The sequence below is a fragment of the Cordyceps fumosorosea genome (genome assembly GCF_001636725.1).
Source record: "Cordyceps fumosorosea ARSEF 2679 chromosome Unknown scaffold_65, whole genome shotgun sequence".
In the NCBI taxonomy this organism is placed as follows: Eukaryota; Fungi; Ascomycota; class Sordariomycetes; order Hypocreales; family Cordycipitaceae; genus Cordyceps; species Cordyceps fumosorosea.
Window position 1 is genome coordinate 22215 of NW_017387365.1, and position 18220 is coordinate 40434.

General features: G+C 51.3%; 4 protein-coding genes across 4 annotated transcripts; 3 read left to right on the top strand and 1 right to left on the bottom strand.

Annotated features, from left to right (window-relative positions):
• Positions 1–5256: 5256 nt before the first annotated feature.
• On the top strand, positions 5257–7140 carry ISF_09696 (hypothetical protein; the record flags this gene model as incomplete). The annotated part of the gene is made up of 4 exons (XM_018853297.1): positions 5257–5605; positions 5743–6403; positions 6457–6609; positions 6801–7140. The coding sequence occupies 4 exons, from the start codon at positions 5257–5259 to the stop codon at positions 7138–7140; spliced, it is 1503 nt and encodes a 500-aa protein (XP_018699513.1).
• A 2458-nt stretch (positions 7141–9598) lies between these two features.
• Positions 9599–10736, top strand: ISF_09697 (hypothetical protein; the record flags this gene model as incomplete). Its single annotated transcript, XM_018853298.1, has 3 exons — positions 9599–9811; positions 9868–10008; positions 10545–10736. The coding sequence occupies 3 exons, from the start codon at positions 9599–9601 to the stop codon at positions 10734–10736; spliced, it is 546 nt and encodes a 181-aa protein (XP_018699514.1).
• A 934-nt stretch (positions 10737–11670) lies between these two features.
• ISF_09698 (BTB/POZ fold protein) lies at positions 11671–13395 on the bottom strand (the record flags this gene model as incomplete). The annotated part of the gene is made up of 3 exons (XM_018853299.1): positions 11671–12201; positions 12582–13308; positions 13373–13395. The coding sequence occupies 3 exons, from the start codon at positions 13393–13395 to the stop codon at positions 11671–11673; spliced, it is 1281 nt and encodes a 426-aa protein (XP_018699515.1).
• Positions 13396–16902: 3507 nt separating this feature from the next.
• On the top strand, positions 16903–18025 carry ISF_09699 (Chromo domain/shadow; the record flags this gene model as incomplete). Its single annotated transcript, XM_018853300.1, has 4 exons — positions 16903–16979; positions 17030–17734; positions 17795–17816; positions 17882–18025. The coding sequence occupies 4 exons, from the start codon at positions 16903–16905 to the stop codon at positions 18023–18025; spliced, it is 948 nt and encodes a 315-aa protein (XP_018699516.1).
• Between the last annotated feature and the right edge of the window lie 195 nt (positions 18026–18220).

The following is an 18220-nucleotide window of genomic DNA, read 5'->3' on the forward strand; positions in this document are numbered from 1 at the left end:
CCAGGTATCTGCTTTACGCGTATCGCAATCAGTCATCGTTGCTAGAGCTGTCATTCTGGCTCAGGTGATGATGCCCCTCCCACATCCCGCCACTTTCGACTTTACTGCCGGATCACGCAGATTCGTGTTCCTCTTACATGAGTCTGGGGCAGACATGTTTGAAGTCCACGGTGGATGTGGTTTCTCGAAGCGCCTGCTACACATCTTTAGCCAGGTAGCTGACTGTTCCACTCGCATGCTACAAGACGGCGAAACGCCTATTGTGCCTGTGACTGCGGAGATGCTCCACGAGCAGCTTGTGCAAATATGTCAATGGAGTAGAGAATGCGAAAGCTGGAGCCATACCAAAAGTAGTCACCAGCCGATTGAATGGATTCGCCAGACGGACAAGAGCTACGTTGTCCAAGAAGCGAAATAGATGATCCAGGTGACGGCGGAAGCGTGGAGACTGGCGGGAATGGTCTATCTACACTGCCGTCTTCTTAGGTCTGTGGTCTTGGGGTCTGCCTCTTGCATCAAAACATGCTAACTATGGATTAGACTCCCGCGAAACAACCACATGGTTATTAGCGTCATAGCAGACTTGGCCAAGTGCGTCTCTATTATACCAACTTCGGGCTTTACGTTCACAGCCAATGCCCCGCTGCTACCAGTCTTCTTGCTCGGGCTGCTCGCCACTGTCGAAGAGCGTGTTAAAGTGGCAAATGTTTGGTTTGAGCAGGTTATAAGAGCCCCTGTTCGCAGCGTAAGTTTGAACTTCACAAGAGAGAAATATTCTTAATTGCATTCTAGTTGCTGATTTACTTCCTACGGCAGAGCGTGCCGCCACTCTACGAAGCACTCAATCGTATTCAGAGCTGGATGGACCGAGAAGTTCCAGTGCCTGCGCCAAACGTGGAATCGCCCTGTACAATTGCCGAGAGATACCCCTGGTGGGAGCTTATGGTGCATCATGTTCAAAAACGGGAGGGCGAAGTCCTCTGCGTAACATAGGAACGTGCTCGCGGTACGAAGTGGCAGAGCTCTACTTTGATGAAAGAGTTATTACGACGTCCGTATACTACCGACGAATGCGTGATCATAGGCCCCGGATATAGAAAAGCAATTGAAGTCTTTCCTATGAAAGAACCTACTAGAGCAGGGCTTGTGCATGTTCGGCGTTGGATAAATCCGACTTTTAAAGATACCTAGAAAGAGCATCTCTTGGTTAGCGATTTGAAGTCAAAACTACAGTGCGGACAGGAAATAATACGCAAACCAGTCAACAGAGCAGATCAGTGACAACGCTAGGCTAAGCCCACAAGAATGCTTGACTTGCCTAGCAGCTGTGCGCGCAAACACATCCGACCTTGGCTACTAATAACCTAGGGACATACGCGAGCCGGTCCAGCCAGCAGTTTGGGTGGTGCTTTACTCACGGTGAGTGACCTTATAGCCTGTTCGAAGCTTCGTCTCCGCTACTAAGTGTGGCAGCACCCTCCTCGTAGCACACCCCTCCGACGAAGTGGCACCAGCCAACTTCAACCACCCCGTTGCAGGGCTTCCACCGGCGACGGAAACGACGGCTCCGTGCGGCGCACATGCATATACACAATGGTTGTCCCTCGCTAGCAATGTTTTATGGCAACATGCTGTCATTATAAGTGAGACGTTGGTGGAGCATGGCATGCACATTACCATTGCCTACACATCGATGCCAATATGCACACCCATGGCGATCTCCACTTGGTCCGTGGAGCCACTCTGTCTTGTTTCCTCGATTGAGGTCTCACCCAAACCGGCAAAAGCCCCACACCAGTGTAGTTGTCGTAATAGCCATGAAATTGATAAATAGCTGATGCTTCCCTGTCTGTTTCTTCTGTGCATACTGGTGGGTGAGCCATATTATACAAACCAGAAAACAAAGAAAATAAAGAAGCTGCCCTGAGTTGCTATGCGGCTGGCCGTGCTTGCTTGGGTGAGTATGGCATTTTCGACAGCAATGATCTCGCAAAAATTGAGTACGTCCCGTATGTCGCCGACTCCAAGAACGTGTGGAAGCTGTCGACGGAGCAGTATATCTTTCTACAAATAGAGTGGCTCGGCAGCTCTCTGCACAATACTCCGCACGTATTGCACTCTCCGCCGTGTACCTTTGGGCATCCCTACAACAAGGTCTTCGACTACCAAACGTCGATCAAATTGGCACTTGTTGAGGCAATTGCCTACCAACACGGCTCCTCTCTAAGTCTAAAAAGGTCGTGGATAACTGCTGGGCTTCTATTCAGCTTCATGGGTGAGAATACTGGGAAACGACGCCGAGTATGATGAGAGCTAAACGACAGCAGTCAAGCGACGTCTGATTTCAGAGACAAGAGGTACCTAAATACTATTTGGACGAGCATCATCTTGATACAGTACGTTGGAGTAGACTGGCCCGATTACCCATAGCTGAACTCTACTGCAGCAATGAGCCCCTATTCCCTTATCGACGCTCAGATTTCGGCGCGATTTTATCGGCGATTGACGGACTCCCACTTCCAGAACCAATCCATCTATACAAACGCGCTCACGAATTAAAAGGACACGCAAAGCTACGTCAATTCCAAGAAGTCGAACGTATTCCCTTTAACATCGACAACTCGAAGGCGATCTACGAATATATGAGCCAATCATTTGACCGATTAGGAGCATACACTTCACGCGCGAAAGAAAATAAGAACAGTCATGCCTCAATCATGCTCTTGATTGAGGATAGCGATCAAAAAGTATACGATAAAACCGTATACGATTTGATGGCGGACGTTTCCCACCTAGGCAGGCATCTGGATGCCAGTCACGCGAAGCGCATTCGCCGACGGTAGGCTTTTCACCTCCCCTAAGAATGTCTAAAGTAGAACCGAAAAAAGATTAATTTTAATCTCTAGGGAGTTACTTGTGCTAAAAATCTTTCTGAGATTATTCCCGCGAACCTGGCTCACGGGACAAGCCTTTTACGCACGGATACTCGTCATCCAAGCGGATATAGCCAGGAGTGACGCCGACTGTTTTGCTGCTACGCGTGGCAGCACCTGCGAGCTAGATTTAGAAGAATCGAAAAATACCATACGGCCCAGACGACTGTCCAATCCCCAGCTCCCACGAGGCGTGCTCAACCCAATCAATTCGCCGCGGCGGAGATGATAGGGGCAATGCATTCAGCGACGGCGAGAGGGACATGTTGTTTAAGGAGGAGCCCTTGCGCACTCCAGAAAGAATCGGAGTCGTGGCTCCCCGCCAGCGCGTGCATTTTATGGTCGAACTTGACAAGGCATTTCCCAAACTCCACTCAAATACTCGAAAGCTTCTGCAAGATGCTCAGGAAGACTTGGCCAAGTTGGGTCAGTCCCTACAGACCAAATAGATCCCGCAATAGTGAGTAGCCGTTGGCTTATTAAAATCGCCTTCTATATGTCTTCCGATCGAACCTGTTCATCTTGATAGGAAACAGACGGAATGGAGAGCGGCAAACCATTTGCGATATGTGGGAAGGTGTTTCGAGCTCAGTACTCGACGTACTACCCGTGCAGTACGCTCTTCGAGGAAATTCCCGGCCATCTTGCCTACACATAGGAAGAGTCTTTGTAGCAAGGGTACCATTCTTTACTTATACATGTCAATCTCGTCTCCGCTGATTTATCGGCAGCCTGCGGGTGTCTTTTACATTCGACTAATAATTGTTATTATTCTCAGCCTAAATTCCGTCTGAAACAGTCTCAGCTAACTTGCAATTCACGGCCGGGGTAGCGGCTTGTGTCCTCGCCGAGGCAGCGCTGTAATATCCACACGCCATAGTCAAGGAGCACTCAGCTCTGATGTACGAATATTGTTTATTTAGGTTAACTTCTTTATTTTTAAACCAGTTTTATTAAACGCATACAATAGCACTTCGCGCATACAACAGCATTTCGAATAACGCATTTGCGTTTTGCGAAGCACCACTGGCATCAATACCCACACACAATACGTCCTTTTGACAACTGCTCCTCTGGCACGTATCACAGACACTATGCAGCCGACGTGGGGCTACTTCAATGAATTATTCATGGTCCCTAGCTGTGCTATTCGCCATGCAAGGGTTTGATATGAGTATTGTGCTGGGTCGACGAAGAGACTCCGTCAGCTTCCCTGTAGCGACGCCACCTTTGTTATGATCCCCATAATAGACTCACTGGTGACTGGTCTCCGCATCTCGTCTCTGACACAGAAGCTCGGTCCACGCATTTTCGTAGATCTTGCACAGAATTTGAGGCATTTCTTTCAAACATGCTTGTGCTGGCAAGTGTGTAGGCGCCGATTCTCTCTGTGGCCGTCCTTCGGGCCCTCCCTCAAGGTTGCCGCCGCCCCCCAACCCTTCCCCCCTAGGTTCAGCGATGCCCCTACTCGTTCTCCCGTTGCTCGGGTTCCGCCATGACCCTATTTTGATGTTGCTCTGTGTTTCTTTCGCGTAACTGTTATGTTACCAATCTAAGGTACAAATTGAGGGTTGGTGACAGGACACCATTATTCGAGGGCAAGCGTTCCCAACCTACTCGCTGTCCACTCCGCGCTCTTGCCTGAGTAAATGAACAGTCAGCTATCTGATCCATTCCAAACTATTGCGTGTTCACCTTTTGACACCAATGAAAGCAGCTGTCTTCGACTGTCGCCAACCTAAGTAGCCATTGCGTCAGATGTTTGAGTTGCCGTTCCACGAGCGGGGACGTAACCGCATGCGTGACCAGGAACGCCAGCACAGCCCGCCCCCCTCAGGATAGCGCTTTTGCCCGACGAAGGAGCTCGCATGCCTTGCACCGCTCTAGTGGGTTACTGTCATGTTGCAGGGGCGGGAAGGCCTGAGTGGCTGGTGTTTCCTCTTGTCTCGTACAATCGAGGCATACAGTTGCGGTGTATGCTTGACTCTGTTGCAAGGCAGCCATAGGGTGCTTTTCGTCGATTTATACCCTGGTTGGCTGTCCTTCTGTGGTTCGCAAAGGCAACCACGGGGGAGTCGACCCTGTCGTCACGTCCGGCCATTCTATATCAACCAGAACCGCTCGCCTTAAGACTTTCAAGAGAAATCAACGGGGCATCTGTCTTTCAAATTCAATATTGCTGAAGTCCAAGGATGTCCGCCAGGTCAGTCTCAATCCATCTCACGTTAGCGTGTCATCACTCCAAGCCGTTACCGCCAGTCGAACAGCCAACCAGAAGATGACATCTGCATAGCCTGACACTTCCACCTCTTCTCCTAGATCCATGAAGACACGCTCACCACCCTCATCCGAGGCCCCAGCCGCATCACCCCCCACTACGCCTGTCCACTCTCATCACCATAGCGGTGTAGACAGTGACTTCGATCATGGTGACGTCACGAACCTGGCCGGTCAACAACTTTGGAATCCTCCCGACGAGTCAAACTCAATTGGCAACCGCAATAGTGCATCATTGAGGCTCTTCCCGATCGCCGAAGTACACCCTTCCGACCTTACCACAATCCCCAGCTGGAAGCCTTATCGCCAGCTTGAAACCAAGCCTATCTCGTATGAGAAGCTTGTCAATGAGGTCACAGGCATCTATGAAGGCTTGATAGGGGTTGAATTCAAATGTATTCAACTGACCGTTGATCCGAAAACCCGGATCCCAGATGATCAAGAGCTCGATTCGAAGCAGCTCCAAAATTTGATTGGACTACATCGCACGCTGCTAAATGAGCATCACGATTTCTTTCTCCTTTCTCGCCAGCTCATCTCCGTCTGCGTCCTTCCGTGCGCCACCTTCCCAGGAAGCACAATATGCCTGGACGGATGTGGCGCTACGGCATTCAATTATTCCTCGAGCTCCTCCGCAAGAGATTGCCCGGCTCTCGCGAACATATGCTCACGTTCCTCGCCATTGCATACGGAACCATGACTCTGCAACACGAAACTATCCCTGAATTTGCTGATTCCTGGCTCGAATATCTCGGGCATCTGGCCAGATACCGCATGGCTATTGAACAGAACGCTCTCGAACGCGAAATTTGGACGTCGGCATCTCGATCCTGGTACTCAAAGGGCTCGGAGCTGTTGCCAGAGGTTGGCCGGATGTATCACCACCTAGGTTTACTTGCGAAGCCAGATCATCTGAGGGAACTGTACTACTACAGCAAGTCATTATGCGTTCCGGTGCCTTTTCCAGGCGCTTGGGACAGCATCATGTCGACTTTCATCCCAATCCTGAGAAAGCCTATTTATCCAGATCCCTCAGATAGCCCGTCTGACCTATTCGATGAGCTGTTTGTGAGAGTCAATGCTATTCTCCTTTCTGGACTCCAGCGCGACCAACTCGAGGAGACAGTAGCAAGGTTTCTTGTTACGTTGGATAGGAGCATCGCTCTGCGGAGCAAGGGCTGGCTCCAATCAGGGTGAGTGGCAATTTGCCTTTGTTACTGAATTTGACTAATTTGATGCTCAATAGACACTGCACTGCCATTTCTCTCATCTGTTCTCTTGTCGGCTACGGCGCGCCTTCCAATCCCCTTCAGCAATCACTACCCCAACCTGTCGCAGGTGATGCAAACGGTTCGCTAGGTAACAAGAAGGACATCGACGAGGATACGGCCAAGAAAAAGTTTGAAACGACGCGAACATTCGTCATGCAGACTTGCAATATTGTTTTGCGACGCAAATCGGACCCTAACTGTCTCCCATTCTCTCATACAGTATTGGTCTTTTTGTATTACGTGGCTCAGCACCCGAAAGCCATGTCGCTTATTGAGGACGAGTTCCCATGGACCCGAGTGGCCGATCTGCTCAACGAAGCCTATCCTGCACTGATGTCGGCGCCGAGAATGGCAGACAAAAACTTCCCGCGACCACCTGCCAACGAGCCGTTACGCCCACTACCAGAAGACTACGGCATGCGAGGGTTCGCACTGTCGAAGGACTACTTCCTAAGGATTGGTTCTCGAGCGAGCAAATTGAAGATGAGGAGAAGATGTTTGAGCCGCCGTCGCTTGGGGATGAGAGACGGCAACGTGTGCTCTGGCTTGGGCGTCGAATCTGCGAATTGGGAAATTGGCTCAAGTGGGACGAAAAAAAATGTCTGTTCACTGTCAACTCGGCGCATGACAGAGACATTGGCCTGCCTGCTGAAACTTGATTGTTTCGATGCGATGCCGGTTTACTAACTCATGTGCAGAGATAGTCTTTGGTGGGGAATTCTAGGCCCAAGATGGCTTGCAGAACGGAGATCTCTCCTGTTGATTGATCGCCACAAACTACTCTTCGCGGAAGGTGAACATATTGACTGAGGTTGCCGCTGTGAGTAGAACCATTTCCGCGGCGAGGGCTGTAATGTCTTCTCTAGACTATTGATAGAGAAGTTAATTTATTCGTTGGCCATATTCATTCTTTTCTGCCGAAGTCTACTGAGCCTAGGCGGAATATGTACAGAGTTACAACTTACCATAGTCTAATCTTGTTGAAGGACTGAACTGCGGTGATCTTGCCCAAGCTTATTTTCCTGACTTCCAACACCGCCTCATCCCACCGGCCTTGGTTCCCATACGCCAATGCCAAATTGGCCATGCTAGTCAGCGTGGAGGGATGGTCTTCCGCAAGCTTCTTCTCGCGAGTTTCCACCACCTGTACCTCAAGCCTCTCTGCGTTCTCCCACCGGCCCTGGTTTCTGTTGTGGACGGTGATCATACCAGAGGAGAAGACGGTTTTATCTGGCGAAGACACTATTTCGCAGCCTCAACCTCATTCTCATTCAGCAACTTGCCTGCCTGGCGATCATACATGGCTTTCAGAAGAATGAGATGATCTCCAATTTCGGGCCAATCAGTTGCCGACCGGCAGTCCCCCCGAGATTTAATGGTAGATTGGGTTGTCGAACTGTATAGATGTAGGGGGTCATAGCGTCCGAGGTTTTTTCCGTTAAGACGAGTGTAAGTACATCCGCAATACCATTTGGGTATTGCTCACTCGCAAGATACGGTTGGTGGCAAAATGCAGTGGGCGCGCGATACCAGTCCCATCGGTCTGGATCTCGAGGCTCGTCTCTCCATCGGTAATATTCTTCTCGGGTGTGGCAGGACTCTTCCAACTGAAATAAATGCACTACTATCCGGTGGCATGACACGGCCAGAAGCTTGGTGAGTCTCAACGAGAAGCCCCTTCTACTAGACAACTCCTCAACGATGACGATGACTTGACAGATGGGATTGGGAGGATAGTGGTCAAAGGACCACTTCGACCCCGTTGCAAAGAATCTGCAGGTGCGCAAACGCTGAAGAAGCTACGATAATTCGCCAGCAGCGATGCGCCAATTGAGTCAAGGAAATCTTTGGACAACCTACGGCCTGGTTGCGATTAAACGATCTATACGTACAAGATTCGGCTCAACAACGGAGACAGACGATGCTTCCGGGTTCATCGTACCGCGTCGAAGGCACCGCCGACAGCAAGCTACGGCGCAAGCCTGGACGAGCTTGGCGAGCGCAAGGTGAAGGAATACCATACGACCAAAGCGTCCAGAAGGGTGGATACCGTGAATGGCAATTTATGGCATGAGGCAGGAAAAAGCCCCGTCTAGACTACGGGACCTGAAGCGGAGATGATGCTCGCGACGCCACAGGCAGACAGGGTCGAGGTAGCTCTAAAAGGCTCCAGGCTTTACAAAATCAAGCTAGATGATGGACTTGCCTATGTTTGCTTGGTCGAGGGGTATGAGACGGTCTTATACGGGCAAGATGTGAAAAAGCTAGAGGACAGTTAGCTGCTGGGAGGAAGTGATCCTGCTTCGATCGCCGCCGACGGAGAGTCTGTATCCGCGATACCATGGAAGGCTAGAGAGCGCGCGAAAACTGTGACTCCCTGCACACTGAGAGCAGGATATTACAGGGGCACTGAAAAGCTTTTATAGAGACGTCAACTCCGTTTTACGTCGGAATCTCTCCACCGCAGCCGCCTCCTCGAGTGGGAAGACTGCCTACACGAAGGCACACCCCTCCCTTCTTCCATCATTCATCGCAGTGAAAGCGGACCATTAGCAGATTGCGTCTTCCTGATTCAGTTCTAACAGACATGGCAATTTGCCGGCGACTAGAAAACACTGCATCGGCCTGACGAGGCTGTGCATGTACTGAAGCAGGATTGCTTCGCTGATCCTGGCACCTACAAGCCGCCACATATCGCACACAACCTTTTTGCGGCTTCTGCGGCCCTGTATGGTACGATCTGGCTAGAGTGCTGCCGCTCAGCTGGCCCATTTCATTGACAACGAGTTGGCACCCTTCACCCTGTCTCCCCATCGGTACTTCTGCTCAGAAGTTCATCTCCCGCCATGGGTCGCCAATCTCCCCAGCTGCGAAAAACATTCAATGTAGTCAGACTGGGGTGCGAACGGCAGCGCACCGACTCGCGGAGAACAATGCCCTGATGGGTCTTGTTCAGTCCACGGCTGCACAGCACTGACATCTGTATAAGTACGGAGATCAACTCTCCTAGCCCGAATATGGCATCTGTCGTTGGCTTGCGACTCTTCCTCGTCATTTCTTCCATTCGCAAACTACCGAGTGATTAAGACTCTCATACAAAACACGTACAAGATCGCCATGGCAGGTATGCATAAGGCTGTCACTTTGCCTTCGTTCGAGGAGAGCTTTGGCCAGTCTCCCGTTCGTCGCCTTTCTATCTCGAGTCTCTGCACTCCTGCTCCCAACTCAACCCCAAGCCACCCCAGGCATCGACTTCTAGATCAGAGGCCTCTGCCTAATGGCGTTATCCCTCCCCGGCCTAGGCGCGAGATCCACGCGAAAACTGTTTCTGTACGTTTGCTGAGCCTGTTTTCTGATTGCGAGTTGCTAAATAAAAGTCCCTATAGTTTCTTCTCCAGGAACTTCTCAACTTTGTCCATAAACCTCTACCCAATGACAACGAGTTCATCGACGCAATTGCCAAGACCAGTTACATCAAGGACTACCTCGAACAAAGCTACTGGGTCAAGCACAATGTGGCGCGTCGCGTAAGTCTGTTCGAATCAGCTCCATCTTCATAACTAACAGATATGCAGCACGCTGCTATTCGCGGCTCCTGCCACCATTGTGGCAGTAGTAACACTCCCGAATGGCGGCGTGGTCCCAATGGCCGACAGACCTTATGCAACGCCTGCGGTCTGCGGTATGCCAAAGCTAGAGCGCAAGCGCGAGCGAGGTCAGCAACCGCGACCTCATTCAAAGGAAGCAAGTTGGAAACGTGACGGCAACATCGGCGGATATGATTACAACAGCACTCCAGGGTGAGGTGGAACCGACATTGCATAATTCAGCTAGACGATAGCGCAGACCAAATACATGTAGAGCATTTTACAACCACATATACTTAACATGTGTAAGAGCCCTGTCTCAAATTAGGTCTACTGAATGCGCTTTCTGGGACGCTGAAGGCTTCACGGGACATCCGTTCGATTCCGGGCAGGTCGCTTCCGTCTGATTTTGCAGAGCCATGTTTCATTACGCATTTTCTAGTGGCGCTCCCGGTTGTGACGCTGACACCTGCCAGCCAATCACATTTCCTGCCTTTCGCATCGTCGACGCCGAATGTGTGAGTTATCGCATCCATCTTCCGGTCGCGACCGTGCTGGACGCAGCCTTTGAGCGCTGCGTGGTGGAGCCTCAATCACGCCTACGGCATGGGAGGTCGAAGGAAGGCCTCTCGCGTAGAAACGCTATACAGGAAGCGGCCCTGGAATAGTGAACGTTTGTGACTTCTGGCAGTCCAACTCTACTCGTCTTCATCTCTGGAGTATTAATACCATACAATACGGGTGATCGATTTTCTACCAGCACCGCCAGCGACTCTGTCGCGGAAAAGGTTTCTCGTGTTGATATCACAACTCGTCATACTTATCCAACGGGACCGCTCTCACAACAAGAAATCCATGGTAAGGTTGCTTTTTTGCAGGCTGTTCGCCATGAAAGTTTCTAACTGGTATTACAGCACGCTACACACAGATCAGACGTATTGTACCTGTGACTGCGGAGATGCTCTACGAGCAGCTTGTGCAAATGCATCAATGGAGTAGAGAATGCGAAAGCTGGAACCCTACTAAAAGTAGTTACCAGCCGATTGCATGGATTTGCCAGACGGACAAGAGCTACGTTGTCCAAGAAGCGAAACAGATGATCGAGGTGACGAGAGAAGCGGAGACTGGCGGCAATGGTCTATCTACAGTGCGCGTCTTCTTAGGTCTGTGGTCTTGGGGTCTGTCTCTTGCATCAAAACATGCTACCCATCGATTTGACTCCCGCGAAACAACCACATAGTTATAGGCAAGATAGCAGACTTGGCCAAGTGCGTCTCTATTATGCCAACTCCGGGTTTTCCGTTCACAGCCAATGCCCAGCTACTCTCTGCCTATTGCCATGCAAGTCATCTAGAGAGCCGTGTTCAGAAGGTGTGCGAACGGCGTTGTATAAAGAGAGAAAAAATGCAAAGGTAGAAACGAGAATGCTGTATTGCTCAGGAAAGTACTAGCGACTGCATTTGATATATACACAACGCACTTACCATTCTCCGACACGACACCATCGATCCCCATCCAAACCTGCCGGCCGACCAGGAGAGATTACATAGAGCATATTACTTGCCTCAGGCATGAGTACCGCAAAAAGCACAGGACAAATCATCAACCGAGATACAGCATGAAGTCGGCATCGCCACCAAATGGAGCATCGGCACCGTAGGGTCGCATATCCAGTGCAAGACTGGTCTTGTCCCTGCATGCGTGAGTTATCAATGTCGGAATCTGATCAGATCCACCGCAGTACATGAGCCGGATCAATGAGTAACCTGCGGACTCAATTCGAACGGCTGCAGGGCGAATACCATCCATAATGTATCGTCCCGTATGGAATGAACTAAAAAGTGCTGCAACCTTGGCGTTGGGTTCGGCTTCGAGAATATCCACGATGCGCTTGGTCATATATGCTTCTCGTTGCTCTTCATCGGGTGTGCGGCGTTGGTCAACATCAGCAAGAATGATCATAATACCATGGGCGCTAAGCTCGTCACACAGACGCTTGTAATCGGGTGATGACGGCATCTTATTGAACTCGATTGCAAAGTGCGTTACACCAGCCTTTTTCAGGGCGGCGGCGTTGTGGCACAGATGAACACGAACAGGCTTGTTCCAGAGATTCTGGCCGAAAAAAACCACCTGCTTGTCATCGCAAAGGTTGGTATAATCAATCGTTGTATGTATTCTATTTCTCACGCACCCTCAAGATTGGTTATGACACGTATGAGTGACTCCGGGTTCCTTCCACATTGTTTTTCAGCTGCCTCACGTCCTGCAAGCTACTTTGAAGTGCAACCAAGTTTCAGTCCCAAAGGAGCAAATCGTGTCCGTGTGACTTTTTATAACCATAATCTTCGCTATCTCGACATTCAACCAGACGCAAGCATCTGTGATTAGTCCAATCTCTCCACAAGATTTCCCATGACTGCCACCGAGAGCTCTGGGTGCGTAGCGAATAGCTCCCGGAACGCCAAATTCGTCCACAGCTTCCTGAATTGGCATGCAGCGTACGCACTCACCAACTCTCGCAGAACGGGCCGCTCATCCGCCTCATAGCAGAATTGCAATAAAGCAACGATATCAGAAATCCTTGTCTTGTGCAGCGTAAAGTTACAGAGGATCTCATGCAACTTGTGGAGGGCTAATGTGGCTAGTGGCTGGATGAGGTAGTAGTCAGCCATCACATGGACTCGTGCATGCGAAAGGAATACTTCTGCATATTCCTTTGTTTTGTTGTTGAGATTCTTCAGAGTAGGAGATGGGGTGGGAGGAGCACATAGGTACGTCCGTGTTGTGGTGAAGTGCTCCCATGCGTGTTCTGCTCTCTGCGGGGGAGAGACTCCCCAATCCCACTCCGACACAGCTTTCTTCTTCTTAGCCTTCTTCGCCTTTATTGACCGCCAAAAGTCGTCATCCGAAATGTTCTCTTCTGCGGGCAGCGCCTCGACAGCAGGAGAGGCGTCGCTTCCCTCAACTGGTCCCTTGGTCGCCGGTGGCGTCGGTGAAGCGGGTGGTTCGAAGGGTGCGGCACCATCATAGTCTCCCGTATAAACATACTGGCCGAATCGGATAAAAGTGTCCTCCGAGACATCTTCCCAAACCGTACAGCCATTAATCGCCTCCTTCATCTGCCCATATACAAGAGTATCGAGTGTTGGAGACTGGGAGGCAAGCAGCGAAGTATGGATGTAAAATTCCAGCTTTTTCGGCCCAACAAGAAAGCGAAAGGGCTTGGTAACCAAGATTCTGTTTGCTTGATACATTAGCACTCGGCTAAAGCACTGACGCTGTTACCATCTCGTAAACTTACGTGTTATATGGGATCTGTGCCATGATGTAGTGCAGGATGGTTTTCAGTAGAGCACCGCGTCTTTGACGACTGTGAAGCAGAAACGACGGAGGAGAAGGAGAAGGTCCGAGAAAGGAGTGACGTGACAGAGTGATTCAGCGGACCGTCTTGTAGCCGATCGCATGCATGTTTGTGATTGCCCCGCGCAGCCACGCATGGGACTGGATTCTGTCGGGCTCGTGGCTGTGTCGATCATGGCGATACTTCCACACATCTCCGTGATCGGTATTGTTTGGTGCAAAAACAGCTTCAGCTCCCACTCTATCTTTCAAATTTAGCGTGCGCTGTAACAGCTAAAAACGAGCGGCTATTAGTTGGGTGTTTACAGGCCATCACGGTAAGCAGAAGGGTCCTTAGGCTGGTGGGTCTTTTTTTTTTTAACAGTGTAATTAAGGAGATGAATCTAATTGTGCACCAAACAATAACGTCTCTGTGGTCTTTGGCGTGTCCAGCTCGACAAAGGAAAGCAATACCAGATGTGTCCTTATGAGACCCCTTGCGGAGCGGTGGGTATGATTGCTGACATGGATCTGAATTCCATGAAGCCACTAACGATTATCGAGCTGGTCATGAACTCGCTGCGCAATGGCGCGCTCAGCGTAGGACAAAACGTAACGAATGGGCAAGCAGGAAGCTGCTGCTCCGTTAGAAGAACTAGCCACCAACCGGCCGGTCAAGCGGCTGCGGGGCAAGAAGGCACCAAAAAGGCGCCAATTTACTAGAAACGACAGTGGGACATGGCACCGCCCGCAAGCCACCAACGTCGCCCGTCACCATACTGGTGCCAGACACCGTGTGGTATCCCGAGTCGGCGCAGAGCCCGACATGGCTCAGCGCAGCCCCTCACGTCAGCCGGTGGAGGCCGGGCATCAAAGTCTGGGATCAATCGTGGCCCACCACGAACTGATACAAACCGTAAGATCGGAGACCGGTTGCTGGCACATTTGTCACCACGCAAACTACAGCCTATGACCACCAATGACTATTTCCTGCCCGGTAGGAGCTCCTTGGCCCACTGGGCGGCTAGCACAAACGTAACGTGAGGGATGGCAAATAGGAGAGCTGCGACAAATTCGCTGCAGTTAGTAGGCGAACATAGAGGATAGTCCGCTGCCTGCTAAGCAGCCTGAGAAGAGCAAGCTCTTGGGAACCAGGGAGTGAGGGGGGGCAAGGGTATTTCGAAGAATCGAGGTGTTACGAACGGTCAAGGGTGACACAGGGCGGCCCAAGGAGGAGGCCAGGCAGGACGCCTGCAGGACGCCCGATCAAGAAAGGAAGTCACGTGACCACGGTAGGAAACGAGGAAGATTCTTGGGATTCCGTCGGTGTAGTGTTGTGTGATTCGCAGGTTAAAGAAGATGCCAGTGTGCACAATCTGGCCGCAATCTTCAAGGGGCACAACCAATGTTAGTCAGCCAACAGGGGAAACGGGCGGAAACCGCTTTTTCAGGCAGCACAGGCATTGTAGAGTACAGCGGTGGGGCTTGCAGCCCCGCTGTGACGCCTTGCGCCACCATTGTGCCTTCCGGGGGCGTTCCGTCTCTGGCCGTGGCACAAGCTCTGGAAAGCCCCAGTCATATCCACCCCAACAGAAACCCGCAACGGTGCGCCGCCGTCATCTCACTCCGGGGAAGCTGGCACGAAGCGCTCGGCAGGAGTCGGGATGCCGCGACCGATGTATTCTCTGGAGGTATCCTGCCCCCTGTCTCGTACCTTGACGCGAAATCCGAGCCAGATACAAGCCCACACGAGAGCAGGATCCCCGGATGCCCCGGATGCTTTGGCATAGAATTGTACACTGTGCATCCACCAGATCGTCTTATGAGCAGCTCTATATTTTGAGTACGCGCCAGAGGCTTCTCATTAGATGCGTTGGCAGAAGCAGGGGTTGAACAGCCAGCGACGGTCAGCATGCGTCCTTGCAGCCACTGCGGCTCTTTAGCTAGCACCCTCCAGTTTCCACGTTCTATGAAGTGGCTCTAGGTGAACTTGAGCACCGAAACTGTTCCTAGTATTTTGTCATTATAGGTATATGCCTGGACATCAGGATTGGCTATTCGGTCACTTCTTTTGCTAAGCGCTGGACAAGAGTGGAGGGCAGCCGCCAGCAACGCGCCCGTATTAGCGACAGCAACCTACCCACCGTAGTGTTGTCCACTGCTGATGTGTAAACGAGCCACTGATTTCTGAAGCAAAAAGGGGGGAAATATCTGGATCAACCGATAGAAAATGGTTAAAAAATTCCTCCTGGACGATCTAGTACCGTTTCCCGAAGATGCATGCGCGGCCATGGCATTACAAGTTCCTCTACCGCTGGAATGTCAGAGAGGCGGCCCTTTGCGGCTACGGCCCCGGCGCTTCTCGGCCGCTTCCGGGTTTCACCTCGACCTCGGAAGAGGAACGTAGGTCTTGCCGGGACTACTGCAACGCCAGGGTAATGTCAATCCTACACACGGGGCACTTCGGCGCCGGCTTGGTGCTTTTCGCTTCCCACCCTCCCCAACAACTCCTGCAAAAGATGTGGCCTGCGATCAGCAGCCTGGAGGGGAGCGACCAACAAAAGACGGCCTATCGCATGGCGTACAATACCGTAAAAACCGTTATGGGTGTCGCGGGTTTCTAACATAATAATTTTAGTGGAGTGTATTTTGGCTGCTGCCACAGAGCCAGAAACAGCGGTTCTGATTTACCCCGCCAGGTAACTAAAATTAACTAAAAGCTCTAGCGACACCCATAACGGTTATTACGGTATACAAAGATCGTTCGTGTAATCACAAACGGCGCATTGTGTCCAGTCGTACTGCTTCACGAATGTATTCTAGCTCGGTTAGGATTCGGGTTTTCAGTCGATGTCCGCGTAGTCGATGTCATCGACCTGGTAGATGAGCCAGCGTTTTTTGGCGGTGCATGTTGCAGCAGTTCCACTCGTAGCATGAGCAGCGGCTTTCTGCTCCCCATGCATGCATTGGTTGCGGTGCCTGACGCTGGACTGGCATCAGCAGCGACTTTCTGCTGTTCGGACTGCTTACACTCGCTGCAGTTCCACTCTGGACATGAGCAGCGACTTTCCTCCCCCATCAACTCATGGTACATGTCACGAGTACCTGGTGGTGAGACTGGCATGAGCAGCGGCTTCTGCCACCCAACAACTTCTAGCACATGCTACGAACGCTGGCTACTGGGGTACCCTTAGCGTGGACTGGTAGCGTGCTACTCCACCATACCATGGAATACGCTGCGAGTGTAGTGCTGGACTGCCATCTGGTGTCTTTCTGCTGCACATGCTGTACACACCGTCTACTCAGCTCGACCATGGCGTGTGCGGTGGCTTTCCACGCCATTGACCCGTTGCAAGTGGGTGCTCCCACCTGCACTCCACCGGAAGTTAGCGCGGCAGCTTCGCGTGTCCAGTTCTTCATTGACTCGTTTTGCGCAAAAATTTGTGAGCTCAACATCTCACTTGTCCTACTGGCTAGCTGTTAGCCCTCAGCATGTTTACTCTGGCTGACCTGCTGAACCCGTCGCCGTCACAGAAAGAGCGAGCTCCCGATGCTATGATGGTTGAAGCGTACGCTAGCTGCGGTTGCCTGCCTACCCGACATCGCTAACCTTTCATAGTGATGCGTCAGCCAAGCCCGATCAAAACACAGCAAACGAACAGATACTGTCGAATGATGCAAAATCGCCAAAACATTCTGCGCAGACCAAGAAATCCGCGTCGCTGATTGGATCAGCAGTGTCGAGCAAGACTGAATCGTCGAGCGCACCAGCTTTGCCAAGCGATGTTAACACGCTTGCTGGTCTAAGCCAGCATGAATTGTCGCCGAGCAAGCAACCGCGAGCAGACAAATCTATTGCAAGGAGCAAGATTTACTACGATGGCCGCAAATGGGAGTACAAAGGCTACAAGTGGGTCAAACAGGGCATTCTGTCCTTGAAACTGATGCCCGTCGGATCGAACGAGATAATTGAGTTGGTCCACGAGAGAGACGTGCAACTTGATAATCAGAAGGGCCTTCTCAAGCTATGGAAGGGCATCCGCCGGCCTAAGCCCAAGAACAGAATGTACCAGCCACTGAAGATTCTTGGCGAAACAGAGGATGAGAAATTCGAAACGCAATGGACAGGTTTCGACGAGGAGTCGTACTCACTAGAGCCAGCATCAAAAATGCGGAAAGTCGCCCCGGATTTAGTGGAGGAGTACTACGCCAGGCAAAAGCAAGGCGAAGCGAGCCATGCCGTCAAACGTGGTGGAAAAAGCCCACTTAGGCGGCCACAGCTTCCACCAGGCCCAAGACGTAAACATGCACATCGTCCACGGCGGTAAAGGACCCTCGACAAGGCGGCAGATTGACCGGCACAGGGTTGCTACTGCCGCAGTAGTCGACCAGACCCGCTGGAATATGTATGGGTTTGGTGGGAGCTGTCAGCCGCCAGAATTCAGCTCTGCCTTCACACACACGCAAGCAGGCAGCTGTCAAGGTCATCTTCGTATGGGCCCCGTCTGCACCTAAACAGGCCATGGTCACAATGTACCTCCTTATCGAGTCGCCGGGCTCTGCACGGTCGAGCGGCCCTGGCGCTTTCACACCATGGCAAAAGATGCCGCCATAATCTGGTTCGCTTCTGAAAAAGGTGCGGCCGACTATAGTGCAGTGATGACTTTGTCTTCATCCTGTGACTTCTCTCAAGTGACGCTAATGAGGCACACATGTGTGTGTCGCAACTCCATTCCTAGAATGATGGCTTTGTGTAGACTTTGCTCATAGAGACCTGATCATATAGTAATACAAATTCTCTCGTTTCATG